Source organism: Erinaceus europaeus, chromosome 2, assembly GCF_950295315.1.
Source record: "Erinaceus europaeus chromosome 2, mEriEur2.1, whole genome shotgun sequence".
Classification (NCBI taxonomy): domain Eukaryota; kingdom Metazoa; phylum Chordata; class Mammalia; order Eulipotyphla; family Erinaceidae; genus Erinaceus; species Erinaceus europaeus.
Genome location: NC_080163.1, coordinates 90,943,498 through 90,961,611, shown reverse-complemented (window position 1 = coordinate 90,961,611; position 18,114 = coordinate 90,943,498). Strand labels below are relative to the sequence as shown.

General features: G+C 36.0%; 1 protein-coding gene across 1 annotated transcript in view; it reads left to right on the top strand.

Annotated features, from left to right (window-relative positions):
* Positions 1–18,114, top strand: part of SPOCK3 (SPARC (osteonectin), cwcv and kazal like domains proteoglycan 3) — a 450,961-nt gene that overhangs the window by 231,263 nt on the left and 201,584 nt on the right. Inside the window, exon 4 of the mRNA XM_060184155.1 lies at positions 7,954–8,068. Within this exon, the coding sequence (XP_060040138.1) occupies positions 7,954–8,068 (115 nt within the window). The remainder of the gene's footprint in view (positions 1–7,953; positions 8,069–18,114) is intronic.

Sequence of the window (18,114 nt, the reverse complement as noted above, 5' to 3'; positions counted from 1 at the left end):
TTTGCAGTGCAGAATTACAGTGAAATGACATGATATTGTAGCAACATATTTGTCATCATATTTTATGATTGACAATATCAGCTTTTCAGTATCATCTTTGAGTGTAACTTCAAGTGACAATTTCAGTTTTTTAATTGTGTCTGTGGGGGGGGGGAGAGAGGAGAAGAGGAGAGGAGCGAGGGAGAGACTGAGAAGAAGATGGAGAAAATAAAACACTGTTTAATCATTTATGCTGTTCTATTTATTTTTCTTTCTTGATTTTGTGTAGTGTTGGAATCAAACCCAGGGCTTCCTGTATGCAAGACCTGTGTTCTACCACTCAGACTTCTCCCTGCTTTCAGGGGTTACTTCACTTTATGGGAACACATGATTATGGTTCAGAAACATCTTACTAATTGAATGCTAATATATATTTTTATTTCATTACTCAGTGATGATTTTTTGCAGAAAGATTAAAACATGCAATCTCTCAATAGCACAGTTCTATTCACTCTTAATTCATTTTGAATGTCCTAAGTAGTCTGCTTTTTAAAAATTTTTTAATTGCTAAGGTATTATTACATCATTTCAGTATGCTTTGTACTACCAAGTAATGTTGAAAGGGCATATCTGCTTACAAGTTTGCAAGAATAGTTATAGTTAAATGTTACACAACACATTGTGATAATAAGAGAATACTGTGCTATTTAGGAAGATGCTAACTGCTTACTGAGACCAAAGCTCAAATAAAGTAAATTTATAGAATTTAATAGAAAAATGTACATAATATGCTGTGCTAAAGAAGCATATCAAGTAGAATCATATGCTTAAATTTATCTAATCAGATATAGTAGAAATATATTTTCTAATGATATATTTATTATAATAATAAAAACATGTCACAGACTCTGTAAATTGTACGTATTGAAAAAAAAAACTGCAAAATGCTATACTTGGACACATAGAAAGAATTCATGCCAGAAAATCCAAAAGAAAGAATGAATGCAAGTAGAAATAATAGGCACATAATTTGGTGGAACTGATAATCTTAAATTATCTATGTTAGTAAACATAATGATGATAGAAATAATGATGTGTTTATACTGGTGCAGTGGTAAATTGGGTGTAACACATGGAAAATGGCAAGGAAATGAAATTTCCAAGATTTTCTGTTAAGATGTCAAGAGAATGAAATATTTTTATATGGTTACATTAATCCAGCTATCCCAACTGTGCATGTAAACATAAAAAAAAAAAATTGCCAATAGGTGGTCACTCCCAGACCAGTAGGAAGAAAAACTATACAAAATAAAACAGAATCAATACACCGTGATGAAGGGGAAGGAAGGAAAGAAAAAAAAAAAAACCAGTGAAACAAAAAGCACAAGATAAAGTAATAAAACAGTTTGCCTATGCAAAACCCAATCAATGAAATGTAAAAAAGATAATTTTAGGTGTGATTTATAAATTCGCCTAAAGTTCTCTTGGTAGTAACCCCTCAAATACAGAATTAAAAATTAAAAATAAATGATTGGGCAGGAGAATTTACCAGTCAAATACTAGTCAAATACTAAGCAGTTAGTGATGTTATCATAGAAAAAGATCCATAAATGGTAGAAATTAGATGAGGAAGGTTTTCATTTTATTCATTTATTGCTGTCTCAGCATGCCTATTCAAACAAGCTACATTGCTTGAATCTCTTCTTTTCAGCTCCCCAGGCCCATCTTCAAACTCAGTGCCCTCAGAATAGGTTCTTATCTTTCTCTCCTGAGGATTTATTTATTTTTCCTATCTTCATCACATCATTTTCAGAGACTCTCCAACTTTGCATATGCGGTCTTTCTAAAATACAAACCTGATGGTACTATTATCCAATCGCTCAGTGACATGGCATTACCTTAGGGTAAAACTCCAAGCTGTCAGAAGTTTCCATTTGCCTCTTCAGTGTTTCTCCACAATATTTGCAGGCAGAGTGCACATTACTGATTTTGAATTATCTGTCGTTCCTTGAAAAGGGCATCCATTTTCATACTCTTATGTGACATCTACTTCCTTCTTATACTAGAGTTTCTTTTCATATCCTTCAAAACTTGAGATTTCACTCTTTCTAATTATCTTCTTCATAGTATCCTTGAATTTCTCCTTGTATTTCTTCATATATTCCAGGAACTAAATAGACATAATGCATATACAAATCTATATGTGTGCATATGATTTCTATTTAACAAGTACCCTCATTGTGGGTTTTTTTTACAATTTTATTTTATTATTTTTTTTATTAAAGAAAGGATTAATTAACAAAACCATAAGGTAGGAGGGGTACAACTCCACACAATTCCCATCACCCAATCTCCATAGCCCACCCCCTCCCCTGATAGCTTTCCCATTCTCTTTCCCTCTGGGAGCATGGACCCAGGGTCATTGAGGGTTGCAGAAGGTAGAAGGTCTGGCTTCTGTAATTGCTTCCCCGCTGAACATGGGCGTTGACTGGTCGGTCCATACTCCTAGTCTGCCTCTCTCTTTCCCTAGTAGGGTGTGTCTCTGGGGAAGCTGAGCTCCAGGACACATTGGTGGGGTCTTCAATCCAGGGAAGCCTGGCCAGCATCCTGGTGGCATCTGGAACCTGGTGATTGAAAAGAGAGTTAACATACGAAGCCAAACAAATTGTTGAGCAATTATGGACCCAAAGGTTGGAATAGTGGAGAGGAAGTGTTAGGGAGGTACTCACTGCAAACTCTAGTGTACTTCTGCTTTCAGGTATATATTTTGCAGTAGTTTATGGATACGTGTGAACATAAGCTCTCTCTCACAGAAACTGGTGTATATCTAGGTTATGGGACTTTGTTAGAAAGTGAACCACCTGAGATGAAATTAGAGTATACTATAAAAGGAAAGGTCTCACCCGAGTAATGAAGCTGAAGGGTTGTCATTCCACTCGTGAAGTCTCTGGTCACAGTCTGAGGTGAAGCATGTTGAGGAGGCAATCGTTGCGTTGGTTAGGTTGTGATCGGCGGATGCAATATTATTTGGTATGGATTGGGAGACGCATATGGGAAAGTTTTTAAATAACTGTTTCTCTTATTTTTTTAATTATGTTTTTCTATTTATTTTCCCTTTTATTGTCCTTGTTTTTTATTTTTGTTGTAATTATTGTTGTTGTTATTGATGTCGTTGTTAGGACAAAAATGGAGAGAGGAGCGGAAGACAAAGGGGGGAGAGAAAGGCAGACACCTGCAGACCTGCTTCACCACCTATGAAGTGACTCCCCTGCAGGTGGGAAGCCAGGGGCTGGAACCAGGATCCTTGTGCTTAGTGCCATGTGCAGTTAAACTGCTGCCTGCTGTGCTACTGCCTGACTCCCTTCTCTTTTATTTTTAATAATCAATTATTTATTTACTATTTGTGTAGAGACAGAAATTGAAAGAGTAGGATAGATAGAGAGGGAGAGAGACAGAGAGAGACCTGCAGCCCTGCTTTACCAGGGGCTTGAACCTGCGTCCTTGTGCACTGTAGTGTGTGCTACCACCTGGCCCCTAATAAATGTTTCTTTTGGTTATAATGTTGGTTTTTTTCCCCAGATATGGCCTATCCCATGGAAATATCTGGTGCCATATGTTAAAGTGAAAAAGTGAAAAAAATTACCTGAGAGCAGCAGGTGAATTTGAGATCATCTATCCCAAATTATTTTTGTTGTAGATAAGCACAGAAAGTTAATAGAAATTAATGGTTTGTAATAAGTTTTTTCAAAAATCTGAATAAACATTTTCTGGCGTAAGCTCCTGTTGCTTTTGTAAATATCTAAGGGTTTTTTTTTAATTTTCCTCTCTTATTTATTTATTTATTTATTTATCTTTGACAAAAATAAACATTTTATCATTAACTTCACCAAAATAACAAGCAGCATTTTTTTTGCTTAGAATTATTATTAAATATATGTTCTAATTCAGAACCAAATTATGATTTTATTTAAAAGACAGATACTATTAAAATACAGCAAAGAATTTGTACAGATTAGAAGAGCAAATCTTCCTCTCCTTTTTTAGTTTACTATTTGTTATTGGTACAATGATAGCTAGTTTGTATCTAACTGATTCTGTTTTGCTTTTCCACCTCTCAAAACTACCTGCACTAAATCTGAATACAGAGGTCGATTCTGAACACTATTGGGAACTCAGCACCTTTAAATCACTGCCCATGTTTATCTTCCTGTTCCGTTATCTGAATTGTATATCCTTACTTCTTAGTTCCTCTTAACTGGACTTCTCTTTAAACATTGGAGATTATTGACATACGTGTCAAAACTTGCATTTGGTTTTAGCCTCTGCTGGCTCCTGCTGGAAGCTCGACTACGTGGTATATGTCATACTGCTCAATGTGATCTTACAATAAATGAAAAATTCTGGACTTAAACATTAGTACTTTGATAAAAGGGTGAGGGAAGAGACTACATTATAAGTGAAATGAGTTTGAAAGATGAGGAAACTGAAATTCAATTCCTTTATTTCTGTAACTAAAAAAAACAATGGGGAGTTGGGCTGTAGCGCAGCGGGTTAAGCACAGGTGGCAGCGCAGCGGGTTAAGCACAGGTGGCGCAAAGCACAAGGACCGGCATAAGGATCCCGGTTCGAACCCTGGCTCCCCACCTGCAGGGTAGTCGCTTCACAGGCGGTGAAGCAGGTCTGCAGGTGTCTATCTTTCTCTCCTCCTCTCTGTCTTCCCCTCCTCTCTCCATTTCTCTCTGTCCTATCCAACAATGACAACAACAATAATAACTACAACAATAAAACAACAAGGGCAACAAAAGGGAGTAAATAAATAAAATAAATATTTAAAAAAATATATTAAAAAATTTTTTAAAAGATAGATCTCTAGGTCGATTCACATAAATCAGCAACATTATTAAATTACTAGATTTCAAATCTTCCTCAACTAAAAATAGAGTTTGGTATTCATAAAAAAATACTAAGTGGAACCATTGAAAATTGAGGACCATCTATCTGTATTATAATTAGATTACTGGGATAAAGAAATGGTCACAGACATATAAATTAAAATGTGCTGCCTAAAATCATTCTATGTAAAGTTATACTGGATATTTGAGACAAAATAAATTATAATAAAAGAATAAGGGAAGATATGGTAATTTAAAAAAGAACAATGGAAAGAAGACTATAGTCATGTCAGAGGTGGTGGATTTCTGCCAAGGTTCTTTAAGATACAAAAACTGATTTGTGCTGTGGTCTTCAGCTAAGAAGATGGTTGCATTACTGTTGTGTTTTCAAGAATAAAATCTCAGGCATCTGTATTTACAGTGTGTGATGTTTTGTAGTTTATAAGCTGCCAACAATGTGAATTCTGCTAGAAAATACAGATGGCTAAAATCTCATGCCTAGAAAGTTGTCTTTCCTTTTTATGTTTCCATTATAGTTTATATCTCCTGAAAAACATTGGAACTCTAGCATTTAATCATTTATGCAGCGTTTTGTAGAATTTGCATCATGTATTTTTCATGTTGTGTGTTGAACTGGACTTATTTATGGTCTTGCTATTATAGATCAGTTTTTGATGTTTTATTTCTCTTGTTAAGTAGATCAAATTGGTATCAGAAAAACTAGAAAATTTCTACTGTATTCTTTATAAGGTAAAGAAACTGGAAGGAGCCCTACCTCATTCTTGAAAGACAGAAACAGGCAGGGGGCATGAACTGACCTACCAGTATCCATGTGCAATGCAGAACCAATTGCAGAAGAAAGACCTTCCACCTTCTAATTGATATAACTTATCTCAATTTTTGAAACTACCAAGGAATTAAAAGAAGTTATATTTTATTTTTTAAATTTATTTATTTATTTATTCCCTTTTGTTGCCCTTGTTGTTTTATTGTTGTAGTTATTACTATTGTTGTTATTGATGTTGTCATTGTTGGATAGGACAGAGAGAAATGGAGAGAGGAGGGTAAGACAGAGAGGGGGAGAGAAAGATAGACACCTGCAGACCTACTTCATAATCTGTGAAGTAACTCCCCTGCAAGTGGTGGGCCAGGGGCTCGAACCAGGATCCTTGCACCTGTCCTTGCGTTTTGTGCCACCTGCGTTTAACCCGCTGGGCTACCGCCCAACTCCCAGAAGTTATATTTTAAAAAGAAGTTACAACAGACCTATTGCTTTTCAAAATGTTCCCGTTCGTATGATGAAATTTGAAACATCTGTTACAAAGGAAAGTGGTTATGTCATTCTCTTTATCATGGCATAATACGTCTACTAGTTAATGCTTAAGCAATTACATGTGTTAATATTCATTTGAAATCTCATATAGAAATTTAGTGGAAATATACTGTTTTCAAGAAAATATGTTTGTATTTGCATCTATATATACTTTATGCCTCTATACTACTAGATTTTATTGATTATCAAGAGAACTCATTTAGCTTATTAACTAAATATACTTAAGAATCTACACAGATCTTATTTCCATACTGGATGTTAGTTGTCATTTATACTAGGTTTAAGAGCTAATGAAGACTGGTACAATCCATATTTCATGTCAAGTCAAAAGCCCAGAGTCCTTCATATACTTCTGCATAGTCCCCTGTTCATTCTTTTGTTCACAGTGGCTCCATTTATTTATAAACATTTGATTTTGTTCTTAGTATGTTATTTCTCATGCTCTTTCTATGATTTTAACATGTACCCAATTTGGGTACTTAATGCATTTTAAAAGTATTTATATCACCTTCCTACCCCATAAGTAAGACATAATATCACTGAGCATCATTACTGATATTTTATAATAACTTAACAAAAATAGAAAAAGATAGACCAACAAACTGTTCATCAAATAAATAATTGATAACTTTATTCTGTTTATTTAATGGGTTAAAATATATATATATATATATATATATATATATATATATATATATATATATATATATATATATACCCTAACCAGATAGATAGATAGATAGATAGATAGATAGATAGATAGATAGATAGAGGGCAGGAAGAGGGGAATGATGCATCATACCACAATGTTATACTTGAGAATATTTTCTCCAAAAGGAAAACAGTCACAGGAGATGACACATTGTATGATGTCATTTGCATGAACTATCTAACAGATAATCTATACAGACAGAAAATAGACTTGTGAGCATTTACTGTTGGAGTAAGTATTGTTGGTTAGCAGGTTATGAATGATGAAAAAGGATATTGTTATTGTTTTGAGGTGAAAAATATTCTAAAATTGAACTTAGTAATAGCTTCACAGCTATGAAACAGACTAAAAACTATTGAATTTTAAACTTTAAAGGAAAAAATTATATGATATGTGAATTACATCTCAACAAAACTTTTTCTAAAACCAACACTAAATTCAGTTTTGAGTTGACTGCTACCATTGATCCCCACCCCCCAACCCAGATAAAAAGGTTTTTTATGTGTTCCATACCCTTTGAAAATACAGCACTTCAATTCCTGTAACATGTGTACTCAACCAGGTGTGCCACTACCTGGCCCCTTACACTTCAATTTTTATCTCAAGTACAGCTGTATACTTTTTTACTAGATAACTAATAACTCACTAAAGTCCACTACACACTGTGAGGTTTCGTCCTTTTTCTCCACCTACTTGCGTAGTTATAGTTACTCATAGATAGAAACATTTCAGTAATACACATCATTTTAATTTATCTAGTTATTAATGCATAGAAGTATCTAAAAACTGCAGATTTTATTTTTAAGTTTTCATTTGATCACACATTAATCATATATATGGGTTCCTTTCAGTTTCTGAGAGCAATGGATGAGGCTAATCTCAACCATTATCTCTGATTTATATAAGTAGAAGCAGAAATATCTCTCATGGAGGAAGAATGTAAAGAAATGTAAAGCTAAATACTATGCATATATCTTGATCAAACTATATTTTCACAGAAGATTATTTTAATATTTTCTTCAAATTTTCCCTTTAAGCTTTAGATCCAGCTAAAGATCCATGCTTAAAGATGAAATGTAGTCGCCATAAAGTATGCATCGCTCAAGATTCTCACACAGCTGTCTGTGTTAGTCACCGGAGGCTTGCACACAGGTAAACATTGTTAAATTCAGTCCCACTGATTGAATAATGCTTCATCCAGTGAATAATTGCAGAGTATAAATATTTGGCAATGTCTACTAAGCTTTTATCAAAACTTTTATTGAAACAGCTCCAGAAGTTTGGGTAATGCAGTTATGATCCAAATGGGTTAAATGTTGTGTCAATTAGAATTACTATGGATCATAGAATTTAGGCATTTATTAATAAGTAAAGAAGGTTTAACAAAGATAGTATTATTGTGTTATGTCTGCACACTTACATATTTTCAAATTTAACAAGGGCATTTTGGGAACCTCCAGATGTTTCAGCTGTTGCCTACTCAAATTTTCAAATTCCTTCATGATAGAATTGGAAACAAAGTTAAAGGACAAGAAATGAAAGATTGTCATTTATAAAAATTGTCGGATGTCAGAAAATAGAGATGCAGGTTAGAGATTTCAGGACATCTTCCTCTATGGAGGCTCTTACCCCACAATTCTAAGAAGGAAAAGTTTAAATAGCTTTCATAATGATCATCACTGCTTGTCTAAGATAGATTATATTTGAGAAGGATCAGTAATTTGAAAATTGTATGTGTAGTCTGCTGCTGGATCTTAAAGGCTGGAATTTACCCAACCCAGAAAAGTAAAGCCACTTATCTGTTCTGGACATTTGGGTTATTTTCAACTTTTGGCTATTTAAAATACTGCTAATATGAGCATAGGTGTATGGATCTCATTAGATATGTGTTTATCTTCTTTGGTTAGATATCTAGAAGACAAATTGCTGAATTATAGAATTGTATACTATTTGCATTTCTGATGTTCTTGGGAGTCTCCAGGCAATTTTCCACAGGGTCTGCTGATCGTATTTACATTCCCACCAGTAGTCTAGAATGGTTCCTTTGATATATACAGTGGAATACTACTCAGCTGTAGGAAATAATGTAATATATTTTACTACATTAAAGATGGAACCTGAAGAAGTCATGTTAAGTGATATAAATCATAAGAAGGAAGAGGACTACTGATGACCTCACTCACAAGTGAAACTTCAGAAACAAAGAAAGGGAAAATAGGACAAAACTTAGATTAGCTCTAATCCACTGTCACAGAGCCAAGACATTAAAGGAGGGGCAGGGGAAAGAGTTGAGAGGGCATTGCGGACCCAGTGGAAGACATAAGAGGAAGACTTCAATTAATGGAAGTGGTGGGTGGAGAGTTAAGAAGAAGAAGATTCATGTGAGAACCGTCTTGTTAATAGTAACTGCTCAATTAAGTGGTTTGAAGGCAAAAAAAAATCATTTAGTAGTTAACTGAAGCATGTAGTTATATCCATATCCAGTTATACATCTAAAGGACCTCCTTCCTGTCACTGTCACTGAGAGTTTACTCCATGTTGATTTTTTTTTTTTTAAGAGAAAGACAAAGATAGATGGAGAGAGGAAAAGTTATTATAGAACTGAAGTTTTCTCCATTCTAGTGGGGACTAGGATCAAACAAAGGTGGCACACTAACCAAGTGAGCTATTTTGCAGGTTTTAAAGGAACTGTTTATGTGAACACTTTTCTATGATAATGGATGTATATAATTCATGTGTATCTTTTACATAAAAAGAACAGGGTGATTTTCCTACATTGGAATATTCAGAAGCCAGTTAGATTTTGTTTTTAGTATACTATGTCCTAGTATTCTGAATAAGAATTAAAGTAGCACTTCTAAAAAAATTGCAAATATGTGTGTTTCTTTGATATTCCCTATTAATATAAAAATACATATGCATTAAGCCGTTTATCACACACTGAATGGGTTGCAGGCAGTCTACAACCAAATTTATAGCAAGATTTCAAGTGCATTAGCTAATGCAATCAAGAACAAGTGGGAATGGGTTCACTCAGGGCAAAGAGTCATGGCATACTGATTCTGTACCTGCAGGAGTAAGAGAGAGAGAAAAGAAAGTTTGGAGATATAACATGTCAATCTACTGGAAAGAGAATGCTTCTAAAGTCTGCGCACTATGGAGGATCAAAGGGTGAAGCAAACATATCACTACTGAAGCCTCATTCATGATTAACCTGTGTGATAAATTTTATAGTAAAAGAGCAGAGCTCTGGTTCAGAATTTTAACTCACTATTTATTCCTTTAGGAATCCAAAGAACTTGTGTTTTAAGCTGTTTGAATTATTAACATATGCTGTCTCTCCAGCCCAAGCCTGTTTCTATTATTCTCTTGTGGGGAAGGGGTCTGGGGATGCAGGGCTCCAGGACACATTTGTGGGGTTACTTGCCCAGGGAAATCAGGTTGGCATCATGGTAGCATCTGAAATGAAAAAAAAAAAAAAATATATATATATATATATATATATATATATATATATATATCAGAACAAATTGTTGACTAATCATGAACCTAAAGGCAAGAATATTGCAGATGAAGATTTGGGATCTATATTTTTAAAAAACGCTAGTACGTTTATTTTGGGTATATTCCAAGGGGCCCATGACTATACTAGTTTTTGCCTACACCTGACATCTAACATGTAGGTGTATTCAAGGTATTGTCTGGGGAGATGGTGTCAGAGTTGGAAAAAGGACTAGAAAGCTGGATCAGGGAAGAGAGTAGCTCCTAAATATGGGAAAATTATATAAATATTGTTAACTGGAAACCCCATCGATTTGATCTGGGGCCTTTATTCAGCATAGCAGCCTATGTAACCTCTGCATCCCTGTAGGTCTGAGCTTGTCAGACTTTTCGGTGGGGAGGCCTCTTCCTGGGCAAAAACTTTAGGGCTTACCTGTTCTGTTGCATACCAGATGCAGGGGCAGTAGGGGTGAGCAACTGGATCTTTCCCTATGTAGCAAGAGGCGCCACCAGAGACCACCAGGGGAATGTGTCGTGCACAAAATCCATTTATTGCACAGCAAAGCAGGGTTTATAAGGGGTCGCAGGAGGAAGTGACATGTGTATACCATATATTGTAGGTAGGCAGAGGGTCTGGGTGAGGGTCAGGACTTTTTCAGTAATTGTTGAGCAAAAGGTTTAATCTGTTAAAAGAACGAGAAAGCAAGGTTATCAGTAACCAGCAGCCAGAGGGAGGTCCTAAGGGCAGAGAGAAGATAGATCAGTTATGATCAAAGGAATGGAATGGGTGGGGAAGTAGGGAGGGGACTTTCAGGCAAAACAGTGATTATGTAGATAACAAGGGAGTGGGCTGTTGTGAGGCAGGGAGGCTGATAGGCGGAGCAGATCCTGGAGGCTGTGTCCTTCCTTGCTCGACCTCTTAGTAGAGGGAGACTGATAGGATTGGCCGTGACCCTCAGGCTCCCAATTTCAATAGGAGGTTCCACACCATCCTCAACTGTGTCATCACAATTTCCCTACATGAGCTCACATTCTGTGGTTATGGCTAGGAATATTCTAGGATGAACTAATTTTAGGAGCCATCATCCTTGGGTGGTAGGTAGAGTATGTTATCCAACCTCTCTTCAGAGAATGGAACATTCCCTACCACTTTTGATCCACGCTGAGGGCAAGGTCCTATATGAGTCCACAAAGGGGTCCATTATGTCATTCCTGATGGAGATGACTAGTGATAGTGGTGAGAGGTATCTGTTAGAGGTTTAGGCCCATCATGTCCATATGGGAATCCCAGGACTCGCTGACTAGGGCCCCAGGTGATGGGGTGGCCTGGTAGTGACTAAAGAATCATCATTAAAGTATGCTGGTTTCTTGCCCTTATTCAACTTTTGTAGTCCTTACTTTGTCTGAAAAGGTTAGCTTTGGAGTGATTGAGGAACATATAATAAAAGGGAGGTGAGGAGGGTATCTAGGTCTAAGTAGAAACTATTTTACTAGGTACTTTATGGTGTTTTTAGGTCTTTCTACTTATTTGCTGCATTTATTGATTTGCTGCCAACTATTGTGCACTTTTTGCTTTAAGGTATATATTTTCCCCTAAGTTATGGATACAGGTATATATGCCCTATCTCATGGACCCTGGTGTGTATCTAGGTTTTGAGGTTTTGTTAAGAAGTGTGCTACCCGAAATCGAATTAAGAAATCCTATGAGCTAGGAAAGGTCTCACCAGAGTAAAGAAGCTGAAGGGTTAACATTCCACAACTGCCATCTCTGGACACAGTCCGAAATGTAACATGCCAAGGTGGTACTGGTTGCATTGAACAGGTCAGGATCCACAGATGCAGTTTCAGTTGGTATGACTTCAGAGAAGCACACGGGAAAGTGAGCCCCACCCTAGAGTTTCCAGGCCTGGGAGAAATATGGGCTTTATAGAGAAAGAGGAAGAAGGTTCCTGCTGTCTAAGGGTTAAGGAAAGCAATAGATAGTTATTGCTATAACCAAATTTTTTGGCAATTGGGTTAACTTTGAAAATCCTATTGTTAGAATTTTCTGTATCATTCATACAAGACCTCACCATAATTTATGTCCTTTTTTGCTATTTACACACAGCTGTATCTTATAAAGTAACACCACCAGCTACTTCTGTCCTCCCTGGTCTGAGCTTTTAGGAGATTTAATATTTCAAAGAACATGTCATTATTAGAAATGTATTAACAATTTGAGCCGTCTGTTAAAATTCAATCTGATGGGAGCTGGGCGGTAGTGCAGTGGGTTAAGCACACATGGTGCAAAGCACAAGGACCAGCATAAGGATCCCGGTTTGAGCCCCTGGCTCCCCACTTGCAGGAGGTCGCTTTACAAGTGGTGAAGCAGGTCTGCAGGTGTCTATCTTTCTCTCCTCCTCTCCATCTTTCCCTCTTCTCTAGACTTCTCTCTGTCTGTTCTATCCAACAACGACAACAATAATGACAACAACAATGGTCAAACAACAAGGACAACAAAAGGGAAAAAAATGGTCTCCAGGAGCAGTGGATTTTTAGTGCAGGCATGGAACCCCAGACATATCCCTGGAGGCAAAAGAAAAATTCAATCTGATTATCCATTTGAAGTTTTAAGTGCTTAGACTGAAGGACTGTATACTCAGACCTATGGTCTATGCATCAAAAAGTTTGAGACAGTCAATCCATTTCCCCCCCTTATATTAATTAAATAGTGATATATGAGACTGCAAATTAATAGGAGTGTAGTGTATATTAATACCATTCCCACCACCAAAGGTCTTTGTCCTTCCTCTTCCCCCCCCCACCCAGTGAAACTGAACATCTACCCCGAGGCTTCATGTTCACCATTTATTCTCAATTAACACTTTAGAGAAAATTTTGACATTTCATCCAGTCTTCACAAACTCAAGCCAAAGAACAACTCCTAGTTAACATTTTACCCAGGGCAAAGCTGTCTGCATCTGACATTTACTGAACAGTGTTGCTAAAAGAGGTTAAAGTGACTACTCAAGTTCACAGAGCTAAGAGTTTCAAAGCCTTGAATTTAGTCTACATGTATATGGATCAGAGTCCTTTTTTTTTTTTTTTCTTTTATGTCAGTTCCAGTGCTGTAAGCAAAATTGTTCAGATTCAGACAGAAACAAAGAGAAAAGGGTAGAGGGGGGAAGATGATGATGGTTTCTCTGCTGCAGTGGGATTCAAGTTTTAGCCTGGGTTTTGCCCATGGTGACACAGGCACGCTATCTAGGTGAGCTATTGTACTAGGCCCAGAGTCCATACTTTTTACAGCTATGTTGTCTCACTGTTTCTCTAACATGTTATTAAGCCATGACCCTAACTATAGACAAAACAGAACTACTTTTATGTGATGACGATGATCAAAACTCAATACCTATGGTATTTATAGTATAAATTGGAGATTAAGCTGAATGGCATTTATGGGCAGCCTTGCCTCTCTTGTGCTGTTGATGTGTTCTGCTAGAATGGCGGGGGAGGATGCCAATCTTTTGTTTATTTTATTTATTTATTTTATTTGATAGAGCAGAGAGAAATTTAGAGGGATATGGAGATAGAGAATGGAAGAAAAAGACAGCTATAGCGCTGTTTCATTGCTAATGAAGCTTCCCCCCGCAGATGAGGCCTAGGGGCTAGAACCTGGTGCATGGTAATGTGTGCCCTCAATCTGATACATCATCACCCAACCCCTCACTGCCAACCTTTAACTTGGTGAACATTAAAGTGCTGTTGATATTTCAGTTTCTTTCTATTTCTGACCGAGACTCTCTTACCATTTGCACTAGATGCACTCTATGTTCAATAAATAAATGATTTCCAAATAGTTGATATTTGTATTAATATTAATATTTGATACACTGTATTTGCTTTAAGCATGCCAGCACATAGCAAGTGCATAATCAATACTTTATTAATCAATAAAAATGATTACAATAAGTTTTAGGTTTTAAATTGGGGAACTTTATGTCTATTTTTAGAATTGTGTATGGAAAACAAAGAGCTTAATTAATGTTTTTTTTATTTTGATAATTTAGATAGTTTAGATTAGAAATTTCTACTGTTCTTTTTTTTAAACATTTAATTTTTCTTTATCTATTGGATGGAGACAGCCAGAAACCGAGAAAGCAGGGAGTGGTAGACAGGGAGAGAGACAGAGAGACACCTGCAACAATGGCTCACCACTCACAAAGCTTTCCTTTTGCAGGTGACAATTGGGGGCTCAAATGCAGGTCCTTGTACATTATAACATGTGCACTTGACCGGTTGTACCACCAACCAGCCTCCACTGTTTCTTTTAAAAGAACAACTTAGTTTAGTTTAGTTTTGCATTTTTTTTCTTTGATCTTGTTAAATGGAAAATAAGTAAAAGCTGTTGCTTTTGCAGCCCCCTCCCTGTTTTTCAAATAGGTCTCTTCTTGTCACTTTTCTCCCCTTAAACTTTATGTCACATCATTTCTTCATTATTTTAGAACCTAAAACTTATCATCTTATACTACTTGCCACATCTACAATGAACTATTTAATATCTACTTAAATTGACTGGAAACTTCATGAAAGTATTGTTTTTATTTTACTCAGAAATTTTAATGTTGGTTAGTATTTTCTTGCAAGAGATTTTTTAATAGTTGCTATTTGTAGAATGTTTAGGGAAAAATATGCTAGATCAGCTGAAGTGCTCTATCTAGGTAGTCTAACTCTAAAAGCATCTTTTCCTGTATGTTACACATTTATTTGTTGGAAGCACATTAAGGAGGACACATATATATGTGTCAAGTAACAAATATTTTCAAATAAATTTATTGTTATATGTCATTTTCTTTTTATCAGAGAAATACTCTAGCTCAAGGTGATGTCAGGGATTGAAATTGGCACCTATGAGCGACAGGCATCAGCATTTTTTTTTCCCTCCAGTGTTATTGCTGGGGCTCAGTGCCTGCACCATGAATCCACTGCTCCTGGAGACCAGTTTTTCCCCTTTTGTTGCCCTTGTTGTTTTATCATTGTTGTGGTTATTATTATTGTTGTCGTTGTTACTGTTGTTGGATAGGACCAAGATAAATGGAGAGAGGAGGGGAAGACAGAGTGAGGGAAAGAAATTCAGACACCTGCAGATCTGCTTTACTGCCTGTGAAGGGACCCACTGCAGGTGGGGAGCCGTGGGCTAAAACTGGGATTCTTAAGCCGGTCCTTGTGCTTTGCACCATGTGCGCTTAACCTGCTGCGCTACCACCCAACTCCCCAGCATCTTTTTTATAACTAATTTTCTGTGTTTTATTGCCCCATAAGTAAATTTACTGAGTGGATGGACAAATAAATTTTTGCTGAAAGAGAAAGACAATCATAAGGTATAAAAATATGAGGGGTAGTTAAGTCCATAACAACCCTTTCATGTAAAATGGTAGATTCTTGCATTAAATTTTTAATACTTTCCAATAATTACTAAATATCTCCTTACTTGATCCTTCAAATATATGTCTTCCGAAATTATAAAAATAGGATCATTAAGAGACATAGCTTATTTTATATGAGCACTGAACACTGTCACAAATAATAAACATATCATGCTCTATGCTTGGGTATTTGTCTATCAAAAATCATCTTTTAATTTTTTTTATCTTTTTTATTTTGTTTATTTATTATTGGATAGAGACTGAGAGAAATTGAGAGGGGAGGGAGGATAGAAAGAGACAGAAACACCTGCAGCCTTGCTTCACCATTTATGAAACTTTTCCCCTGCAGGTGGAGACCAGGGACTTGAGTCCAGGTCTTTTGTGCACTGGGATGTGTGTGCTTAAACAGTTGTGTTACCACCTGGCCCCTCAAGAATTATCTTTGAATAAGTATTATCTTTGTGTCCTTTGGCAGGTTTTCAGCATTTTATGGATATTATGATTGCTAGTTAAAATCAAATAGACTTACAAATTATGAAAAACTTTAATTGCAACATAATTTTATTAGGTAAATAATTTACAAGAGTATTGTCATGTGAACAGTTTCTTATCTCCCTATGATAGGGCCCCTCACACCACTCTATCATCAACTTAAGTCTTCCTCCATCATGGTGCCCTGGGTCCCTGATGACCTACCTGTCTATAGTTGCTACCTAATCCCCTAGAATTCTTGACTTGCTGCCTCAGACCATGCCTAGTTACACACAGTTTTCCCTTTCTTTGTCTGTTTCTTAAATGCCATTTAAAAGTGAAATCATCCAGTAATCCTTTTTCTGTTCCTTGCTTATCTCACTTAATATGACCCACTCAAGTTGCCTCTGAGATGTAGCACGGGAGATTTCTTAAGAAAAAGTAGCAACCCATTTCAAGAGGAAAGCAAAGAGCTAAATGTACTATCCCCCCCCCATGAAATGATGGAATTCCTATTATTCTGAAGTTTTAATATAATATATGTATATATGATAGGCTTGTTGTACTGAGTATATGATGCAGTTTTTATATTGTTCCTGGGAAGAGATTTGCAGCGTTTTGTTGTTGTTGTTTTTCATTATTTTTCTTAACTGTGAGCAAGAAACTGTTTTGTGCTGCCTTGTTGCTTGTGCAGCTGCAGATAATTAACACTATTTCTAGATCAGAGTTTCAAGTGCCAATCAATGCTCCTGGTATTACAAACAAAAATGGTTTGACATAAGAGAGTAAGGTTGAAGAAGTTGACATAATACAAAACTGGCCATGTTAATTACGGCTTTATTTACACCAAAGAATGAAAGAAATCAATAAAGAAAAGCTTTCATCCTCTTAATATGGCATTATATTAGAGAATTGTGAAATTAACTTAAAATTAGAAATTAACTACTTATCAAAAATATAAAAAATGAGTTATAAAGCTCCTCTATTTTAATTAAATTTTAGACTTCAGGTTTTCATATTATTTAAGAGATCCTGATTTATATAATTATTGAAAAGCATGATTTCTATTTTTCTTTTTATTGCATTTATATTTAAATACTATGAGAGTTGATTCTTTTGTACGTTATAAATTAATGTACTATTCCTAAAACATTTGTTCAGCCAAACTGAACTTTCAATAACTATTTAAAATAATGCTTCTTGTAATCATGTGAGATCTAACCTTTGTGGAAGAAAAAAGTGCTTGTCCTTAGAATTATTGAAATCCAGCATTTATTACACATTTTATATTTGTAAACCTCTATTTTTTTTAAAGAAAGATTTATTTTAGGTTGGCAAAATAGCTCACTTGGATAGTGTGCTGCTTTGCTTTGTGTGCAACCCAGATTTAAGTCTGGCCCCTATTTGTTGATTTAAAAACAAAGACTAGAGCATCACTCCGACATATGCCGTCTCAGGAATCAAACCTGGAACTTTAACTATCAAGACCTTTGCTCTACTGCTGAAATACTTCTCTGGCATCTGAGTGATTGTTTTTATTATAATTATTATTTATTGGATAGAGACAGCCAGAAATTAAGAATAAGAATAATGGGGAGAGAGACAGACACATATCTGTAGCACTGTTTCACCACTTGCCAAACTTACCCCCCTGCATACAGAAACTGGGTCTTTGTGCATTGTGACACATGCCCTCAACCAGGTGCACACCACCCAGCCCCACAGATGACTGAGTTTTTTAAGTACCCTGCACATTTTATTTTATTATGTTATTATCCTTACTCCAGTTGAAAATCAGGAACTTGTTCATCAAACCCCCAA